Raw genomic sequence first — 21,031 nt, 5'->3', positions numbered from 1 at the left:
CCCAGTTTCTTAGGCTGTGCTTCACGAGCCATGTGTCATATAACTGAATGTGAGCATCATAAAAGTTTGGTAATAATAGAATGTTTCAGAATGCGCCATCACCCAAACAGACACTACAGACAATAGCAGCTGTGGAGGCTGAACAAGATGCCCCTCCCTCATAGTGGAGGGCATTTTACTTGATCCCCAGGCTGTGGCACTCTTTGGACAGTTTATGGGGGTATGACTTTCTGAAGGGAGTACATCATGGAAGCCAGGTTCTGAGGCTTTAAAGCCTTCCACCAGCTCCAGTGCTCTCTCTGTTTCCTTTTCGTTCATCTGGTGAGCGCTTCCTCCCAGACTCAAGGCCAAATAAACCCTTCCTACTGCAAGTTGCCTTGGTCATGGTGTTTCTATTGTAGTGATAGGAAAGTAACTAAGGTAACAATAGGAAAGTAACCAGGGTAACAATAGGAAAGTAACCAGGGTAACAATAGGAAAATAACTGAGGTTACAATAGGAAAGTAACCAGGGTAACAATAGGAAAGTAACCAGGGTAACAATAGGAAAGGAACTAAGGTAACAATAGGAAAGTAACCAGGGTAACAATAGGAAAGTAACCAGGGTAACAATAGAAAGTAACTAAGGTAACAATAGGAAAGTAACTAAGGTAACAATAGGAAAGTAACCAGGGTAACAATAGGAAAGTAACCAGGGTAACAATAGGAAAGTAACCAGGGTAACAATAGAAAGTAACTAAGGTAACAATAGGAAAGTAACTGAGGTAACAATAGGAAAGTAACTGAGGTAACAATAGAAAGTAACTAAGGTAACAATAGGAAAGCAACTGAGGTTACACTAGGAAGAAACTAAGGTAACACTGAAAACATTTTACAGCAGGATATATAGAGGGATGAGCGGTAGTTTATCTTGTTTTCTGACTTCACCAGAATGGTGCACAAGTGGTATGTATTCAACAGAAAGTGTGCCCTGAGTTTGAATGTGAATCGTTTCCCTGGCTAACTCTATGTGATCCAGTTCTCTGTTAGGTTGCTAGGGTGCAACAGGGAACCATGAGTCAGGCCCAGGATCCCAGATAGGAACAGTTCCAATGCCATATGTTGCCAAGTGAGAATAACTTAGGATGGGTTTGTGCAAAGAGGGTCCATCTGAGTATAAACATTCTATGGCCCAGTTTCTTAGGCTGTGCTTCACGAGCCATATGTCATATAACAATGTGAGCATCATAAAATTTGGTAATAAGAGAATGTTTTATAATAGAATGTTTAATAATAGAACACGCCATCACCCAAAACTGATTCACCATCAACTTGTAATAAATCTGAGCTGGTTCAGGCAGTGTGACCCATGTGTCATCGTTTGGTTTGACCTCTGCCTTGGTTCTAAGCGCACATCACGAGCCCTTTGCACTGCACATACCATCCTGCCATGCAACACCAACACCGAAGCACGCAGGCTCTGATTGCAGACTGTGTCTGTCATGAACTGCACAGTGGCTTACCGTATAGATAGAAATATTACGATTTGGCTATGAGAGTCAGACTTCAAATAGTTTCATAGCATCATTCTTAGCACGGAAAATGAAACCTAGTATAACTTCAGGATGTACTGCCGGGTGGTTTGAGTTTTTAGAAGAGATTTATTTTTATTTACACACGGGTCTGGGTCTGTGCACCACATGCATGTGGGTGCTGGAGTCCAGAAGAGGAACCCCAGTCTGCTGGAGCTGGAGTAGCAAGTGGTTGTGAGGGCCTGACCTAAAACCGGGAACTAAACCTGCGTCCTCTAAGAGAATAGAAAGCTCCCTTAAGCACGGAGCCATCTCTTCAGCTGCAGGATGTTTGATTTTGAAAATGACCGAGTTATCTTGAATTTTATTTAAAAAGTCGTTCTAAAAAATTTCGTTTTGTGTACCTGTCGTTTCTGCCATTTTATGCCCATTTAACCTATGCAGAACTTATGTCAACATATGAGGACATCATATAAAGTGGTGTCCTCAGTATTTATAAAGTCCAAGGACTGATGACCTGCTGGTCAGCCAAGGTCCTTAACAAATGCTCTTGGTCCCTGGTGGCACTTTGTGACACGAGTTTCAGATGGAGACACTGAAGTCACAGGGATAAAGTGACTTGCCCAAGGAACCTCAGGAGAGTCCCCAAACTGTCATCTCGTATAGGTGATTATTACTTTCAGGAAATTCATACCTTTCTTGGTAAGTTGTGGCTAATAACAAGCCAGGCCATTTCTTTCCCTTTCATTTGTAACTCCATCTGCAACTTTCATCCCTAGTGACAGGGCTACAGGTGAGAACGGCACTTACCGGCTTGTGTCCGTATAGAGCAGTTTAGAGTGCCGAGGACTGGCCACAGACTTGATATCTCCGTAGGGGTTGTCCACATCGTCAGCGTTTGTGCTTTGCACATGACCACTGTTGCAGGGAAAAGCAGAGGTGCAGGAAACTTAGATCAGTTGGGCAAAGCAAATAAAGGATGTTTTGTTTGTCAGAAAGATCAAAAGCACACAAAGGAAAATATGTCAGATGACAACTGGAGGGAGAAACAAGAAAGGTAGGGTTCTTTGTCCTCTACGCTGGGATCAGAGAGTTGAGTAGAAGGGACAGGGGAAGCTGATCAGGGTCTTGGAGTTCAGAAGTTGGGCTTCTGCTGCTCAAGACACAAGGTGGAAGCCAGGACATTGGGGGTGGGTGGGTTGGTGTTATCTGCTGGAGGCAGTAAGGCTCCTATGGGGACCGAAGGCTGGGCAGGTAGCAGGACCCTGGGCCACAGTGATGAGCTCCGAGAAGGTCAGAAGACTGACCATATCAGCAAGTCAAGTAGCAGGGGCTTCTGGGGTTACGGTTAAAACACCCATCAGCTCCATTGGAGAGCAGTAAGGACAAGGAAGCCCTGATCAAAGCCTGGGCCTCTCCTCCATGTTCTCTCATCTCCTTCATTTCAAGGCGACCCTTCAAACTAAGAATGAAACAGGGGAGGGGATGGCTAAAGATTAACAATGCACTTCTGCCCTCCACAGAGCCCAAGTGACAGACGGGAAGGGCAGGATCTTCCTTACACAAGCTCGGTTTTACCAATTACACGTCGTTTCTGACCAACAATATGATTAGGAGCATCAAAAGTATTTTCTTTCATAAAACATCCCATCAAAAAAATCCAGAAAATATGTCACTCCTCATTGTATAATTTAATCGAAATCTCTAATAAACTTTTGATAGCATTTCCACTATCAAACAGGCACTGTGGCAGAGATACACTGGAGGATGTTAGAACTCATGTGCTAATTTAGAGTGGCCCAAAAGCCCAGTAGGAAGGAGTACAATTAGACTTAAATGCGGCATATTTTAAAGCAACGAGAAATGTCACTTACGTATACAGAGGAATGTATTTACTCCTAGTACTTGGACTCACACTTAGAAAAAGAAAAAAAGAATAGGCAACTGAGTTATTGATATTTTTAAATAATTATCAAATTACTATAACAATTCTCAAATTGAAAGGCCTTCAGAGATACAGAAATTGACCTCTAAAATCTTGTTTTAGAAACAGCAGAGTGGTTTTAAGAGTGTTCCATTGCTTTCTAATACATTAGAATGTCTATCCGTTCTGTCACCTCTGCTGAGAGGTGTGTTGAGAGGTGAGTTGGTTGGTTTTAGATCTTAGAAACTGTAGGAGAACTGTCATTAGCATTTATAGACAGGATGTAAGTTTCTGGGAAAAGTTCCATGGCTCCAAGAGGAATGATGTCCTATCCCAGCCAGTTCAGAGCAGTGGCATTAATAAGAAACAAAGACTTCAATTGATGTCTCATTTGTCACCCCCAAACCCCTGAAATGAAGCAAATTCATAAGAACCTCAATAAAAAGATGTAAGTTACATGTTTTGATTAACATCCAAAAATTTCATGAACACTCATTCATGAATGATTCATGTGAAGCTGAGTTCTATGAAGTCATAGAATATGTTCTATGCACAGACTCATAATTCTAGCATGGGGTGGGGAGCCGAGTCAGGAAGATTATAAGCTGGAGATTAGCCGAACAAAATAACCACTCAACCATACTTTATTTACTTAAGTACTTGAGTGGTATTATCAACAATTCTAGTTTGCTTTGTAGATGCAAAACTTATGTTTTCTTTAATGTTCCAATCTTATACAAATTATCCTTCAATTTGTATACTAAAATCTACCTTGAGGTGTTATTACACATTTGATAAAACATTTTAGTAATAATTCTAAAAAATATTATTAATACATTTATTATATGTCAATAGAATATACATAAATAATACAATAATTCTAATTTAATAAATGCAAATATTATGTTTAGATGTAGCTTAACAAAATGCATACTTAAATTTTATTTAAACACTTTAAAATAAAATATAATTACATCATTTTCCCCAACTCATTTCCTTCCCCCAAGTCCTCTCAGATTACCTCTCCTGATCTCAAAATCATGGACTTCTTTTATTTGCTATTTACTCTCTCTCTCTTTCCCCTAAATCGATCAATACAACGGTGGTGAGTTTGTTTAATGTTACTTACATGTCAATGATTTCAGGGCTGACTACTTGGTGTTGGATAACATTTCCTTGGGGAGACTATTTCTTCCATTTTCATCCACAAGACTTAGTATTCTCCCCAGTAACAGGAGCAGTAGGTCCAGTCATCACTTCCTGGGGCTGTGCACCCTGTTGCTGGTGCCTGTTTTGACTCACATGGTTTTGCATAACTGGCCACAGTATTTGTTGGAAAGCAGTTTTGTGACATTAGCTCTCATAACCTCTAACCATTACAGATGCCTGTTGTGACTCAGCACATATCAGACTGTAAGCCATCCATTCCTGAAAAAACTACTTATGTGAATGAATGAGAACTTCTTAGTCACGGTGATGAACTGGATTCCTGACTGGCACCCTAAGAGAATGTGAACATTGTGCTCTTTAGAGAGATGCATGTGAAATCGAATTACTTTATAGGAGTGAAGGGAAGGAAGAGGGTATCCTTATTGTCACAGAGAAGGGAAGAGTTTATATTAAAACACAAAAGAGTTAGACTTGAGGAAAAGAATTGGTGAATTGTGAGCTGCATCAGAGAATAATACTTCATTTCTGCAAAGAGCTTTCTAATAGAGAAGTCATGGGTGGGACAGAGACGTTCCCGTGTGTACTGTTAATAAAAAAATTTCTATTTTATTACATTTATTCATTCATGTACTCACTGTGTATGTGCTTGTACCCTTATGTATGACTGTGTGTGTGTATGTGTGTATATGTGTGACTGTGTGTGTGTGTATGTGTGACTGTGTGTGTGTATGTGTGACTGTGTGTGTATGTGTGTGTATGTGTGTGTGTGTTTATGTGTGTGTGTGTATGTGTGACTGTGTGTGTATGTGTGTGAGTGTGTGTGTATGTGTGTGTGTTTATGTGTGTGTGTATGTGTGACTGTGTGTGTGTATGTGTGACTGTGTGTGTGTATGTGTGACTGTGTGTGTATGTGTGTTTATGTGTGTGTATGTGTGTGTGTTTATGTGTGTGTGTATGTGTGACTGTGTGTGTATGTGTGTGTATGTGTGTGTGTATGGGTGTGTGTTTATGTGTGTGTATGTGTGTGTGTTTATGTGTGTGTATGTGTGACTGTGTGTGTGACTGTGTGTGTATGTGTGTGAGTGTGTGTGTGTGTGTGTGTGTGTGTGTGTGTGTGTGTGTGTGTTTGGGCACTACAATGCTTTGGCACATTGGTAAAGATCAGAAGGTGACTTTTTAAAAGGTCAGTTCTCTCCTTCCATCGTGTAGAATGCAGGAAACACATGTAATCACACAAAAGATTTAGTGGCAACTGCCTTTTTCACCCAATAAGCCATCTTCCCAGCCTTCTGTAAAGAATTTTTATCCAGACTTTTAAACCAACATTTTTACCTCGAGTTAGCAGAAAGCAAAGAAGCCACCAGCACAACAGACAAAATAAATGAAAGGTGAGGTGCAACTGTGAAAACAGAAGTGACACGCACATTTACTGCAGTGACTATCAGCAACTGGGTATATGCGCTCTGCCATTCTACCAAAGTGGAAATCCATATTCGTAAGAATGAAAAAAATTAGTCTTAAAATTAGTCTTAACTGGGAAAATTCTGAAAATTGTCCCCAGTGTATTGTAATGGGAACTTAAGCAGGGCTGGAGGGCAATTCCACTGGTTCAGCTCACTTGAAGATAAATATGAAAGTAACTAGAAGGTAAGGAGGGATGTCCCTTTTAACCCAGGGTATGTATCAAAGGATGTAGCAATCCAGAAATATCTTTATAGTTGGGTATGTGAAAGTACACGGATGTTGTTTCAACTGAAATTAAATAAGAAATAAATGTCGCGGACGGCAGATGAACTGTGGTTGTAGCTGTTCGACTGACTTCCATCCTTCAGACAAAATGAACCATGCACATAGCCAGAGAGCCTAGATGTCTCTTATGAGCATGGTGGCAGGTACAATGTTACATGGTATAAACATAGGCAAAAATACCATGCATTATAAAAGGAATTTAATACTGCATGTTGGGTTAGTAACAGTAGGCTTTTAAAGGATAAAAGAACACATGAAAATGTGGACTATCAAATCCATAGTCATGTTTCTGGAGGGAGGCAGATGTGCTGATGAAGAACTTCAGGCATGCCCTTTGCATTGTAATTTTTTCCCAAAAGAGGGAGATATTTCCCAACAGAATATATCGTATTTTTATCTACATGCTTTTAGGACAAAACATTCAGATTAAACTACTTAAAAGAGACCATAACCAGGGTTGTATCATCTATAAATGAAAGCAAAATAGTGAAGACAAAACCTCAAAGATTTTTATACTCAACGGGGGGGGGATTGCACAGAGAATATCAATAATAAAGCCACCACTTTGAGCATGACGACAACACAAATATGTGATATGACAGTTAATCGAGTGTGTCATTTAGAACCTCCTTTCTATGAAGGCCATGGAGTACAACATTGCAACTGTCTATCTGTTTATAAAGTACTCCCAATTTTAAGATATACATTTAACAGTTTCCGTTTGGAGGGTATAGAGAGGCCAGATGTTACAGAGCGACTGAAATGTGATTCGGATTCCCTTCTCTGTCCCATGACTGTAGGATGAAGGTCTCTGGGACATTCTTCATCTGAAGTCAGGCCCCCTTCCTGCCCTCAGTGGGGACATTGGGGTGGTGAGGGTAAAGATAGCAATGACAACATTAGAAGTCACACTTACAAATTGATTGGTTTGACTGGCGCTGAGAACAATCTTGTCTGAAATCTGTCCCAGAGTCCACCGACCATCTAAAGCCATTGTTGAAATAAACAAAAACTATTTAATGACCTTATTGTAACTTCATAGATTCAAGCTTTGGCATTCTTATGGGCTCCTCATATCAGAGCTTAACCTAAGCCCTGGGAAAGTCCTTTCCAGGTATCTGGCAACTCTGGATAGAGTATGGCTTTGCCTTCTGAGTCCTGGCTCTTTGCTCAAACTCCCACCCTGTTTCCTCAAGCTGGGATGTGTCCACCTTCTCCAGGTCACATGGTTTCTCCGTGTGAAATGTTTAGCTTCAGCTTCATGACAGATACTTCCCCTCTGAGATACTTTTCTGCCTTCCTTTTACCACTTCGCACAGAGCCTGAGTTAGAAAAAGCGTCTCGTGTGGGAAGGACTCCAGATATTCAAATCATTTAACACAGAGGAAATGTAACTAAATGGCCAATTTTTATGCGATATAAAATTCCTCTGAAATCATTAAAAGATCCTTAAAAATAAATGAACCCTACACAACTTTTGTCCTTTAATTGATTTTCACTATCTTTCAACAAACAGTTGTTCCAGTGTTCATATAAAGCTGTGTTTCTCCCTCTTGTTATTTCTCTCTGAAAGTGGAAGACATTTTACAGGGGAATGTGGGCTTCCTAACTGAGAGCTTGGGAACTCCTTAGAGTGTGATTAGTTTCCCCCTTTATATTGGGGATTTTATAGTCTCAGAAACTTCATTATGAGAAACCATGCAACAGCTGATCCAGTCTTACCCTGAGCTGTGGCACCAAGCACAAGGGGACAAGGAAATGAGAGGTGCTTTGCAAGCATGAAGCATGGCATCTGAGGCAGTTTTGAGAGGGCAGAAATCAGGGTGGCGTGAGGACTTGGGGTTCATCCTGGCACAGAGCTATTAAAGCAATGGGACCCTGCAGGACCCTGCAGGAGGCACAGTGGAATTGGGCACTGAAACTTCGCTGGAAACAGAAGATAACTCAGAACAGGCAAATAGAGTACTGGTTATATGTCTTATCAAACAGCTTGGGTTCCATGCTTTGAAAAGATATGGAGGTAGTCAGAGTGGTGGCATAGACAGGTCCCCTAAAGAAAGGGCTCCAGCTAAAGTAGAGATTCAGGACCAGTAGTTCACATGACAAAGTCTTTTAAACATTCCTCAATGGAATCAATGGCCATCTCTCTGAAAGCTCTGTGTACTAGGCTGTATGACATAATTGGTGACATTGGACAGCAGGCTACTACTTACAAATCTTCCTATTCCGCTTGGACAGCTAAGTTCTAGATCCCATTTCCAGAAGAATGCTCAGCATAGATTACCAGAAAGAATGAAGGAAGCCATTGTGTCTCCATTATTTCACGTTCTTCTGTAATTTTCGAAATTAAGGCCACCACAAATGCCTTTGAGGGAGAACTCATCAAATAGTCGACATTTTCAGAATGGACAACAAGGAGATGTTTACAGTTACCCACGACTTATGATTATATCACTCTCTCCGCATTTAATCCTTAACAATAGAATGTCACTGTGGCTTCAGTTTGAGTTGAGTTGCAGTCATAGGAAGAAGTCGGCACCATGACCAGGGAGGCTCACTGACCTGGGTTATGGCTGGCAGTCTTTCATATCTTTTCAGTGTAAAACACTGTGAGATGTGGTCAGCAGCTTTTTCCAAGGTTGTTTCTTCTGGATCGAGTTTTGGCGATAGAATCTTGTCCCAAGGAACATTTTCATAAGCTCTGGGGAATTATTAAATATGAGCATATTTAATAAAGAATGTATAAAGTACATATTCAAAGCAGGGTAGGAAGACTATCCAATTTATAAATGCTCTATCTTTGAAAATTGATTTTGTAACAGGGGATCAGGTAGGCAACCTTCATTCCCTCTCCTAGCCTCCAATTCCAATCCCCTAGGTTATCCCTAGCTTTGGGACAATCAGTTCTAAATGGGATGTCCCCATCAAATTCTTCTTGTTAGGGCTCATGGAACCCTGGGGGAGAAGAAGGAGAAAGATTATAAAAGCCAGAGGGGATTGAGGACCTCAAGAAAATAAAGCTATCTTTTTTGTTGTTTTGTTTGTTTTATTAGATATTTTTATTTACATTTCAAATGTTATCCCCTTTCCTGGTTTCCCATCCATAAATCCCTATCACCTCCCCTTCTCCCTTCTTCTATGAACCTGTTCTCCCCTACCCCTTCCCGCCTCCCTTCCCTGACATTCCCCTACACTGGGGGGTCGAGCCTTGGCAGGACCAAGGGATTCTTCTCCCACTGGTGCCCAACAAGGCCATCCTCTGCTACATATGCAGCTGGAGCCATGGGTCTGTTTGCTGTGTACTCTTTGGGTGGTGGTTTAGTCCCTGGGAGCTCTGGTTGGTTGGTATGAAACAAAGCTATCTAAACACAGCTAGAATGACACATACGGACTCACTGAGACTCGCATGGGCCTGGGAGGGGAAGTGGACGCAGAACTTAACCCAGAAGCTATCTCCAGTTGAGATGTAACTGCTTGCAAATGAAAAATTAGTTTTCTCCAACAGACTCTAGTGGGTGTGCAAATTACTTGTCACGTTTAGCTGTAGATGACCAACACAAAATGAACTCAATAGCATTTTTGGAGGTTCTTTGTCTCTTTAACATCAGGATTTATTTACTTTTTTTTGGTATAATTCATACCAATGTCATATACAGCTAATAAGCATATTTCTAAGACTCCAGTCTACTGGTGCTCACACTACATGGATCCTTCAACATTAGTGAAGAAATTGAAGTGTGGAGCATGTCTGCCTCATTCAGTGTAGGAGGTGAGGCAAGCTGTGGCCAGCGTGGGAGCTCCACTCCCTTGTTCTTGTCTATTGCTTGGCTCTTCGCCATTCATTTCTTTGCGCCATACCATGCCAGGCAACAACATACTTTTATCGACTACTCTGTCTCTCTGCTGGCTTCTAATTCTACAGATGAACCTGGCCAACGGTCCTGGAAACCTTATTTGACTTGACCTAGGTGTGCAGCACACAATATCACTCCTTTCTTCTTGAACCACATTTTTAACATGCTTTCCCAGGCACTACATTATCCTCTCACACCTCCTGGCTTGCTGGGTATGAATTCTTAGTTCTTCCGCTGCGTCTTTCTCTTCTCCCCAGAATTTAAAATGTAAAAATATCCCCCTGACTACATGACCGCTCCTTTGGTGTCCCCATTCAGTGCCGCCATTTTATAGACCTTTTTTGAAGCTGGATATATCATTGTAGCTAGACTTATCTACAAAACTCCAGATCTGCATACCCTGTTGCTTATCTGAAGGCTCCTCCCGGATGTCTAAAAACCACTTTTATATCAGTCTGTCTTTGATACTTTCTCCAAGACTTGATTCATATGCCTTCATATTGTTAGATGATGGTACCTTTATTCCATCCAGAGGCATAAGCCAAAGCCCCCTCTCATCCCCTCCTTCTTGGTGAATTTCCTCTGCTTAGGGAAGCATGATGGCTGTGCATTTGACATTTTTCCAAAATGCAGCTACATGCAGGCTTCTCTAAGATAGTATTATCTTTTCCTCAGAAGACATCTATAATAGCCCAGGTCACATGTAATGCACTCTGAATGTAGCAGCCAGCATGGCTTCTTCGTAAACAAATCTTATCTTACTAACCCCCCCCCCCCCCCCAAGATGAACTCAACTTGAGTGCCAATCATTAAAGCAGCCTGCACAGTTGCTTCCTCCAGCCCTGCAGGTTTCTGTTCATGCCCTCACACTTCCTGTTGATGACTGAGCCTGCTCTCTACACTCTTAGCTACCTCTTTCTTTTATTCATGGGCTAATCATGGATTCTGTCGGGTTCCTCTTTATGTTTTTTTTCCTTACTGTCTGTTTCTCTTTAAGGTGTGAGTTCCCAAAGAGCAGAGAACTAGGTCTGTCATTCAAAGATGCATCTCACAGCCTAGGACATGAACATGTCGATACGAGGCAGGATATAAGATCCCTTCATTCCAGAGTCTAATTGAAGCCCCTTATCAATGGACATGCAATAATTCAGCACAACTAACATTTGCTTCAAAGGCCACCTACATAAAATTGATCTTCCTTTTTAAAAAAAATATAGACATTTCCTATTCAAATAACAATGAAGCAGGCTAAGACTTGTGTGCATATGATTTTGTAGGACTTCATTCCTCTCCCATATATTATCTGATAATCTCAAATGAGACTCTGTAGTAAAAAGCTATCCTATGGTCCTGCAACCCATGGGTCTTATCAACTGTAATACTGCCAGGCGCTCCTGAGAAACAACCCTGTAATCCCATTTACATGCCTTCGGAATCCTTTAAAGTTTATGACACCAGACCCCACCAAAGTACTTGGCTGTTGTAGAATAATGAGCTTCTAGTCTCCTTTGAGAAGGAATATGTCTTACTTTCAGTTACTCTCTTCCAGAAGACCACACCCATGCTGTCTGCCCTGTGGTTCTTCTGAAAGCATCTTTCTCTTAGGCTTTGTACTTCAAGCCTATATAAATGACATTTTTAGGAAGTCCCAACTCTGCTTCATAATCTGGCTAGCTCTGAAATTATTTCCTCTATCTACATCAATAATCCAAGTTTTCCATAAGTCAAGTCATGGCATGACAGTGGGAAGCTTCGTCTCCTGCCTCTGCCCCACAGTGTTGACAGATTGAATTATTGTTCTGCAAGCTTTTTTCAACATTGTTCTTTGTGACATTGTGATTGTGGTTGATCTGTCTCCACTTTTCCCTTCACCCCTTCTCCAAATTTTGGTTGTATTAACATATTTTTATCTCCTCTCCTCCTCTTCCCTCTCCTTTCCTTCTTTCTCACAACCCCCATCCCCCATCTTTCTGAGATAGGGTTTTTTTTTCTTCTCTGTAGTTGGTCCAGGCCTCTGAGTTCAAGGATTACAGGTATGAACATATGACTTCTGCCAGATTTACTATTTAGTCAACATGAATGACTTAGTGCTTTTGTTTGACATTCTTTGAATTATTCATGTGACCCAGATCATTATTGACACGTGCAACCATTAAAAATGGAAATATACTTCAACGTGTTCCTTGGGAAAAAGAAAACCTTACTTCTGTGTCGAAGATTTGTAAAAGGAATCCTTTGTGTTAGTTTTCTTGTCTAGCTGGACAAGTGGCTCACTATCATCCTAGAAGATAGGAACAAGAAGTTAAAAATAGACAAAGCATGAATAGAATCGCTATATTTCTTATACACAGTTTTCTGAACTTCCTTATTCTTCACAGTTTACATGGCGACTTGAACTATGTATGTGTGTACATGGTACAGTAATTAACAAACAGGATCTTTAACACATTCATCTCCACCCACAGTTACCCTTTAAGTGCGTTAAAGACATTTAAAATCTGGTTTCTTCTTAAAATCCCAGCAAACAACACAAGACTCTTAGCTATAATGACTGTGATATGCATCCTGGCTCTAGACCATACTCATTTTTTTATTGTATTTTCATATTTAACCTCTGGCCAGTATCTCCCATTTTTCTATACTTACCTCATGCTTGTTCTACTCTACACTTATTTACAGCTTTCTTAGATTCCTTACATATATAAGAATATATCTGCTTATGTGACTAGTTTATGTGTCTTAGTATAAAGTTCTACAGGTTTACTGATGCTGTTGCAAATAGCAGATCTACATTCCAGTGTATGTACATATGCCCATTTTCTTTACTCTCATTTGTAGGTGGACATTTAGGTAGTCAACCATGCTTTATTTTATAAATTTTTTTTCACCTAAGCAGGGGCCACATGCTTACAATTCCAGCATTCGGGACATGGAGATAGGAGAATCTGGAATAAAAGGGCAGCCTCAGCCACACGGTAAGTTTGAGGCTATCCAGGACTACATGATATCTGTCTCATAAAAAAACAATAAATTATTTTTTAAATAAAAATTTAATTAAAAATTAAAATAATTATCCTGTGTATAAATTCTGCATTTCATTGATTTTTTTAACTTTATATGCTTTAATTTTTCATATATTTAGCTTGATTTAGTAATTTGCTAATATCATATCAATTCCTTCTTTTGTAATATAATCATGTAAAGCTATATTTTCTTCTTAGCAAAATATTGATTACATGATACCCAAGTAGATATGCTGTGTCTTACCATGTTTCAAACACTTTCTAATTTCTCTTAAAATTCTTTGACCCACAAATAACTGAAAATACGCTCAATTTTGAAATATTCTGTTTCCCTAAATATAATCCAGTTGTTGATTATAGGCGAACTCTGTAGCGTATTGAAAACATTGTGCAGAATTCCTTCCCTAATAATTTTTTACAATGTGGCAATCAAATTCCTGGACTTGCAAATGCTAGGCAAGTGATCATCCTCTAAACCACATCTCCTTCCTTATTGTGATCATAAATGTACTAAACTTAGTTAATGTCACACATGGTCATTACTACAGCAGTGCTCCTGCCCTGTGTATTTGGAAATATGTCTTTATCTTTGGTTGGGTTTAATGTTACAGAAGTGTCAGGGACTTGAAGGGATCAGAACTGCTGTTTATATCTAAGTATGGACTCTTTTGTGAAGTCACAGACTACACAGTGGTGTTCATAGCAGACGGTGTGTCCTTTGTTTAAGCTATCAACACTCTTAACTGACTAACTTTTAAGGTGTTTGCATCTCGTATTTATAGTTATCCTCGTGTAAATAGTGTAGTGTCTTGCTTGGTCATCTTCTGACAATTTCTGTATTCTATTGTAACTATTTGCATAAGGAAGTCAGGTGTGGGATTTTATGTAAGTTCTCTATCTTTTCCCTATGTTTCTAGTTCTCTGTTCACTGTTTGCTGCTTTAAAACAGAATATAACTGGCAATCCACTTGCTGTTTTTCTACACCCTTACCATGCATTATAATATTCTGGAGAGTATATTATCTAATGAACTTTAGGAGCAACAGTATGTATTTTTTTAAATAATAAATTGTATTTCTACATACACTAGAAGGAAAAAACCTTTCATTATTCAATTTCTTATAAGGCACATCTATTGGGGATTTATTTTCTTTTTTCTTTGCTCAAACATTTCTTTATTTAGCATTTCAATATATTCAATACATTTGGGTGCCAAATATGTCCATATTCTAAGCTTGGGAAAGGGAGGTTGACTTTGTAGATGGAATTAAATTGTTCATCAAGGGACCATAGAATGAGGAAAACTTATCTTGGACACCCTTACGGCACAATTTAGTCACAATTGTCATGAAATTGGGCGGCCAAGGCAGATGATTGCATCACAGCCATTCTTTGTGATGAAAGGGTTCAGCCCATCCTGTCAGCTTTGAAGAGGAAGACAGATGCTATAAGCCAAAGAATGCAGTCAGGTCCTTCAAGCTGGCTAGAATGCAGTGAGTCTTGTAAACCACAAATGTATTTTTCCTGGTAAAATTAACATTTTGGAAATTATCTCTTCAGATTTTTTTTCTGCTTTCCCCCTCTTTTCTTACAAATTCTAGACTCTAGTTAGTGTATTCAGGGCTTTTTCAAACTATCCTCACAGCATATAATACTTTCTGTTGATTTTCAATTTTTCTCCTTTAAATATGTCCCCTTAAGCTTGATGTTTAAAATAAAAATAAATAACTTAAGTTTTAAATAAACTTTAACGTTTGTTTTCAAGTTGTTAATACTTCTCCTGGTCACGCTTTTTGTTATTAAGCCCACTAGTCTTTTAAGATTTTGCAGATTTTAGATGTGTGATTTACATTTGTTCTTTTTCTTTAAATACATTTTTTTTCTGTGCTAAGATTTCCAGTCTTTTCATTTTTATGGGAATATCTTCCATTGCATTACTGGCACGGCTAATTTTGACACTCCTGAGAAGAGAGAGCCTCACCTGAGGAATCGTCTTCGTCGGATTGAAGAGGTTTCTTAACTTATGCGTCTCCACTTTTGTACAGAGTTATGCCAAGTATGACATAGAGCTTCATACGAAACTACTTTTGACATTGCGTCTTACTCCTGTCCAAATGGCTAAGATCAATAGCACAAGTGACAGCTCATGCTGGGGAGGATGTGGAGCGAGGGGAACTTTCTTCCATTGCTGGTGGGAATGCAAACTTGTAGAGCCACCACGGAAACATTTGATTATATTCACTTTCATTCTTCCCTCTATCTCCCCTGGCCCTCCCCAACACATATTCCTTCCAATCTCATGTCCTCTTACTTTTTTTTTTAATAACACATTGCAGTCATTCACTGGGGCATGGGTTACCTACCAGTGCCCATGTCCTCAAAGAAAGGTGAACTTCTCTGTCGTCAGCCATCAACTGTCAATAGCTCCTCACAAAGGGGTGGGACCCTAATTAGCTCCTCCCCCTTAGCGCTGAAATTCTTTCCTTGCTTGATCTTGTGTAGTCTGGTATTGGTAACCACAACTGCTGTGAGTACGCTCAGAGGACCACACCTTATAGTGTTTCTCCCCATCGTCTGGCTATTACATCCTTCCTCATCCACTGCTTCTGTGACGTTCCTGAGCCTTGGTGGGGGTGGGTTTTGATAGATTTCCATCTAAGGCTAAGCTTTCACCATCACGACTTCTCAGTACTTGGAACAGAAAAGACTCCTTATGGACTGCTACTCACTGCAGTAACAAGCCGCTCTGACAAACCCAAACAGAGGAACGCGCTCTCAGATGGGCAGAGTCTCAAAGTAGTTTTCGCAAAGAACCAACTTCTAACACTGATGACCATGTTCGTTTTCTGTATTCCTCATTTATTTCCTTTTCTGTACTTTGTTCATACTTTGATTTTCCCCTATTTTCTAATTTCATGAGATGTACCTTGTTTGCTTCTTAAGTTGTGGCGTTTTCTTGTGGTCTAACACACATTTTGAAGGCAGGTCCTGTCTTCCAGGGTTGATTACAGTTTCCACCCACACGTTTCACTACGGCATTTTGATTCTCCTTAGGAACACCTTCTAGCTTCTCTTACAGCTGTGAATTCTTCTCTGGATGATGATCATAAATACACCTTTCCATTTCCAAATACATAATATGAAAGGGTGCTTTGTTCCGTTGTAATTGTCTCGTGCTCCAAGACTTGCAGTTGGTGAGTTTAAAAATGTAATTTGTAGAGGTTCGCTTTATGACATTGTCTATGATAATTTGTATATAAATACACCTGGGAAAAGGTTTCTGTATGCATTGTTTTTCCTGATTTTATATATAATTTTCCATGATGCTTAATATCTTCTTGCATGTGCTTTTGTTTTTAGTAGGGTAAGCAAGGGTTTTATATCCATACCTTCAGGCAACCTGTGTTTTAACCTAAGCATCAACATTTTACATAGACAATGCATAATTGCTGACTCCGAGTTCGAAACTACCTAGCCTTCTATGTTCTCTATGACCTTCATGCCTTTTACAAGTCTTATTTTAATTTCATTTGCATTGGCTTCCTGTTATTCAATGAGTTCTGTTGTTTGCTTATTTCTTTAGTATTTAATCTACAAATTGCAATTACATACTTTCAAGGATTAAAAATAACTAGGACTTTGACACTTTCCTGGGAGTCATAAGTTTAACTGTTGACTCTCCTTTAGGTTAATTATTCAATTGTATTTTCATTCAGTGTGTGTGTGTTTGTGTGTGTGTGTGTGTGTGTGTGTGTGTGTGTGTGTGTGTGTGTGTGTGTGTGTTTAAAACCCCACAGGTCACGGCTATTGTTTTATAGAGTCATTTATACCAACCATGCACTTATATTTTTGCTCTTGACTCTTGCCTGATCTCCTTCCCTATTGACTAATGAACAGCTTAATATTTTCTTTAGTTTCTGTCTGCTTTAGGATAAACTGTATGGTCTTGACAAAAATCTCTTGACTTATCTATGCTCTTAATGTGTAACAGAATCCTAAGTGACAGAGTGGTCAAGTAGTGCTAACGGCCTTACTCGGTCGGATTGCAGCCATGATGGGATTCTAGCTCCGCCTACTTTTGGTCACGTTTAGATCGGCTCTGACTTTGGAGGGGAACCCTCTGGCTTCGGCTGCCTCACGACTATCACTGCATTTTGATTTTTGCTTTATTCTCGGAGGTTATGCCATAGATGTCTTTGTATATGCCCTGACTTTATTTATTTTTATTCTTCAAGTCACGGGATTGAAGTTTCAGCGTTTAAAACATGAATCTTGGGTGAGGTGGTTAAGAACACGTACTGGAAATTTGGTTTACAACACCGACATCAACCATATCAGGTGGCACACAGTAGCCTGTAACTTCACCTCTAGAGAATTCAATGCTCTGTTTTGGTTTCCACAGACACTTTCTCACCCCACGATACAATTCACACAAATAAATTAAAATTTAAATATAAATACATGAATATTTAGTTCATAAATTTTGTTATATAACAAATTCTGTCAATTTTATACATGACCAAGTACCGAAATTCTAGCAAATTTTCTTTTCATTTATAAAGTCTTATTATTCTAAAGTTTCATTTTACAATAGTGTCTTTCAAACTGAACTTGGCATTGTTGTTCATATGGGGTCTCGAGCCCCTTCAAGCTTTTCCAGTCCTTTCTCTGATTCCTTCAAGAACTCAGTTTATGAGTCAAAATCTTCAAATAAATTCATCATCTATGCCAATGGTGCATGGAAAATCATTGCTTCAGAAAAAGCACAGCTTTTCTTATCATAGTTCTTTTTTGAGGCAATAAAACACACATTGTTATACTGTAAAAATGATCAAATAGTGATTTGGGTATGAGACAAAGAATAAATATTTTTATAATATAAAATAATAACTTTATGTAGGCCAGTTTGAAGTGAATGACTGCTATTCCTGACACAAATGAAATATTTGTATTTCTTTAAGCTAATGTTTATTACCTGACTAAGTTGTATCTATTTTATTTTCTAAAATACAAGTATTTCCAATATAACACTAGTTCTGAGCCATAAATTGAATAATATCAGAGAAAACCCATAGTTTAAATATGAAAACGGCTCTCAGTTTGTGGACTGGTAATACATCCTCTTAAGAGGATGAGAGTTCTTAAATACCAACATATTTCCATTCTTGTTCTTCATAAGGGAAACTGACCTCTGATTATGTGCTTAAACTTTCTTTAGGAGTACCCCAAGTTCACGTCCCATCATGCTCTGGGGGAAACAAGGTATTGTTGATCATCATCTTGGTAAGCCATTGGTATACTTTCATTGGAATTTGAATTTTTTTTTCTGGCATACAATCTTCTATATTCTGACTATGGTCTTATAAGTCATTACTTGTATATGCTATGTATCTTATGTTCTTTATGAAATATTGTAGAGTCTATGTCCTCAGATTTATTACCTATGTGGTTTTCTGAAATTATTCTCCCTACACCATCTTCTGTTGGTGTCTTCTTGGTGTTCTTGGAATTCATCAGCAGAGATCCTGATGTATAACTCTCAATGTCTTTTGGGCACTTTTGACAACTCTATTGTTATTTGAAGCAAAACTATATTTATATTTATCCTAACAGGATACTAATAACATCTACAACATAATACTCTAACATTATCACAAATATCTGAACTGCAAACATTGTTATTTTCTCTTACAGTTTCTTCATATTCAACAGAGCAAAACAAAAGATGGTTACTGTTATCCAGAATTTAGACAATGTAACCACTACCCACTATATTAATTCCACAGAGGGGAGAATTTAAGTATGCATGGATAAATAAGTTGAAACCCTTGATCTTAAAATGTAGGCCAAGAGCAGGAGATACAGATAGGGCAGGAGATAGAGAAGATAACCTCATCTCAGACAGATAATAGAAACTTAGCCCTTGATCTCATGCAAGAACGAGGCAGGAGATGGTGAAGGAACACTGTCTCAACAGATAATAATAATTGTTTAGGTTGCTTTAATTACTTTAAATTGTTTTAGTTACTGAAATGCACGTGGTTATAAGTTTGGGTGGTTCCTCTGGGAAAGAGGTCAAAATAAAACATTCCTAAAGAGAAAGGCAGCTGCTACACTGAATTAATTTATTCCTTCGATGATTTCAGGTTACTGGACCAAAGGCATACTATTGTGGGAGAGAGGCTCTATATTTGTGTTGATAGAAGAGAAGGCAAGGCTTTGGATCTCTTCCAGAGTAATGTGGATCAGATATGACATGGGAAGACCCCCTAAAGATCCTGGATATAAACAAACAAACAAACAAACAACACAACCAACACATCCCACAAGAAAAAAAAACCCAAAATTTGAGAAAATCAAACAGGACAGGTAACTTGATTTGTCAATTCCTCCACATGGGAATTCCTCCATAATTGGCTTAAACATAAAAATATCTCTAGCCAAAACTTCTGCTAAAATTAGATGATAAATCTTGTTGGCGAATTCTTAAGATTCGCCATGCCATCATTCGTATGGCATGAATGAGGATCTATTATAATTTGTTTTTGTGCAAATTAGCTCATAAAAGGATGGTTGTCTTTCACCTGCTCAACCAAGGAGCAAAAGGTCATCCTTAACTGATCTGTGCACCTTACACAATCCATACAAATGTCTTAATAGTACTAAAATTTTGGTTGTAAGATTCATTTGGTAACACGATTCATTCATGGGGACCTTAAAATGACCTACTGTTCCAACCCCCTGTCTCCTGACACTGCTTCCAGACTCTTGCTTCCTCAACAGCTTCAAGAATAGCTACTGATTCCTGATGGACTCAGTTCATTCAGCCTTTTAGGTGGAACCAGTCAGAACTTCAGTCAAGCCTCGAGCCTTCTAAGCATACAAAGACTAGTTAATAGATGCTATAGCTAGCTTTCTTAACTCTAACCAATTTTTCTAATTTTTCTACCGCTCCCTAGCTCTTTAAAATTTTTTTTCACCCCAATTCAGCAGGGATCTGTTGGGTTTGGGTGTTTGGTTATGGTTATTTTTTACAAATTATAGATAGATTGTTATTTTAAGGGATAATTTGGAAATGATCATAATTTTGATCAGGGAAAAATATATGAGGTAGATTTCTAAATTCATTCTTAAAGCACTGTATAGCCATAATCTTATATTGGTAAAAATCTTTATAATTGATGTGGAATTGAAATTACACGTTCTAACCTTGGTACAAAATTTATATATTAATACAGATTTAAGGTTTTCATTGGTATAAGCTTTTTATATTGACACAAAATTTGAAATTAATATTGTTACTCTGAGATAGACATTGTACCTACACAACCAATTTAAAAATGCAAGACTTAGACTCAGTTCTTCTAATAACTACTTAAGATGAGTAAGTGTGGAAGCTAAGGCCGGATAGTAAAGCCATGGTTATATTATACTTAGATTTAATTATAATAAAGTACTTTCAATATTATTAAAATAGAAATAGCTAAGAGCAGTCAAGGTTTAACAGTTCAGATACACTTTATATAGATAGTCTTCAAAAGCATCAGAAACCCACAGAATATGGCATTTAAAGTCATGTCATTTTTAATAGAAATTTTGACTAGGAGATATGTCTGCTCCTGACAGTACCTCCTTTGTGGTTCAAAGAAGATATTAAGCATCATAACCTCCATTTGGAGTTGTTACAGTTGTGACAAGGTATCATGGACAAGAGTTAGCCTAATTCATCTACAGACAAAAATACTGTCCAGGAAAGGACACAGGATATGGGATAGTGGACAGCTTAGCTCTGCCAAGACAG

The 21,031-nt window shown here is 38.8% G+C and overlaps 1 protein-coding gene across 7 annotated transcripts in view; it reads right to left on the bottom strand.

The window, feature by feature from the left end:
- The window catches only part of Spmip7 (sperm microtubule inner protein 7), a 55,092-nt gene that overhangs the window by 16,319 nt on the left and 17,742 nt on the right, over positions 1-21,031 (bottom strand). For 2 of the 7 annotated variants that reach the window (NM_001401550.1, NM_001401548.1), the window contains 5 exon segments: positions 2,321-2,428; positions 3,385-3,426; positions 7,270-7,337; positions 8,916-9,054; positions 12,412-12,488. In NM_001401550.1, coding sequence (NP_001388479.1) covers positions 2,321-2,428; positions 3,385-3,426; positions 7,270-7,337; positions 8,916-9,054; positions 12,412-12,488 — 434 coding nt within the window. 7 annotated transcript variants of the gene reach the window in all.

The sequence above is a fragment of the Rattus norvegicus genome, chromosome 14 (assembly GCF_021556685.1).
Source record: "Rattus norvegicus strain SHRSP/BbbUtx chromosome 14, alternate assembly SHRSP_T2T, whole genome shotgun sequence".
Lineage (NCBI taxonomy): Eukaryota > Metazoa > Chordata > Mammalia > Rodentia > Muridae > Rattus > Rattus norvegicus.
Note: the sequence above shows the minus strand (reverse complement) of the source record. Positions and strands in the feature narration are given on the sequence as shown.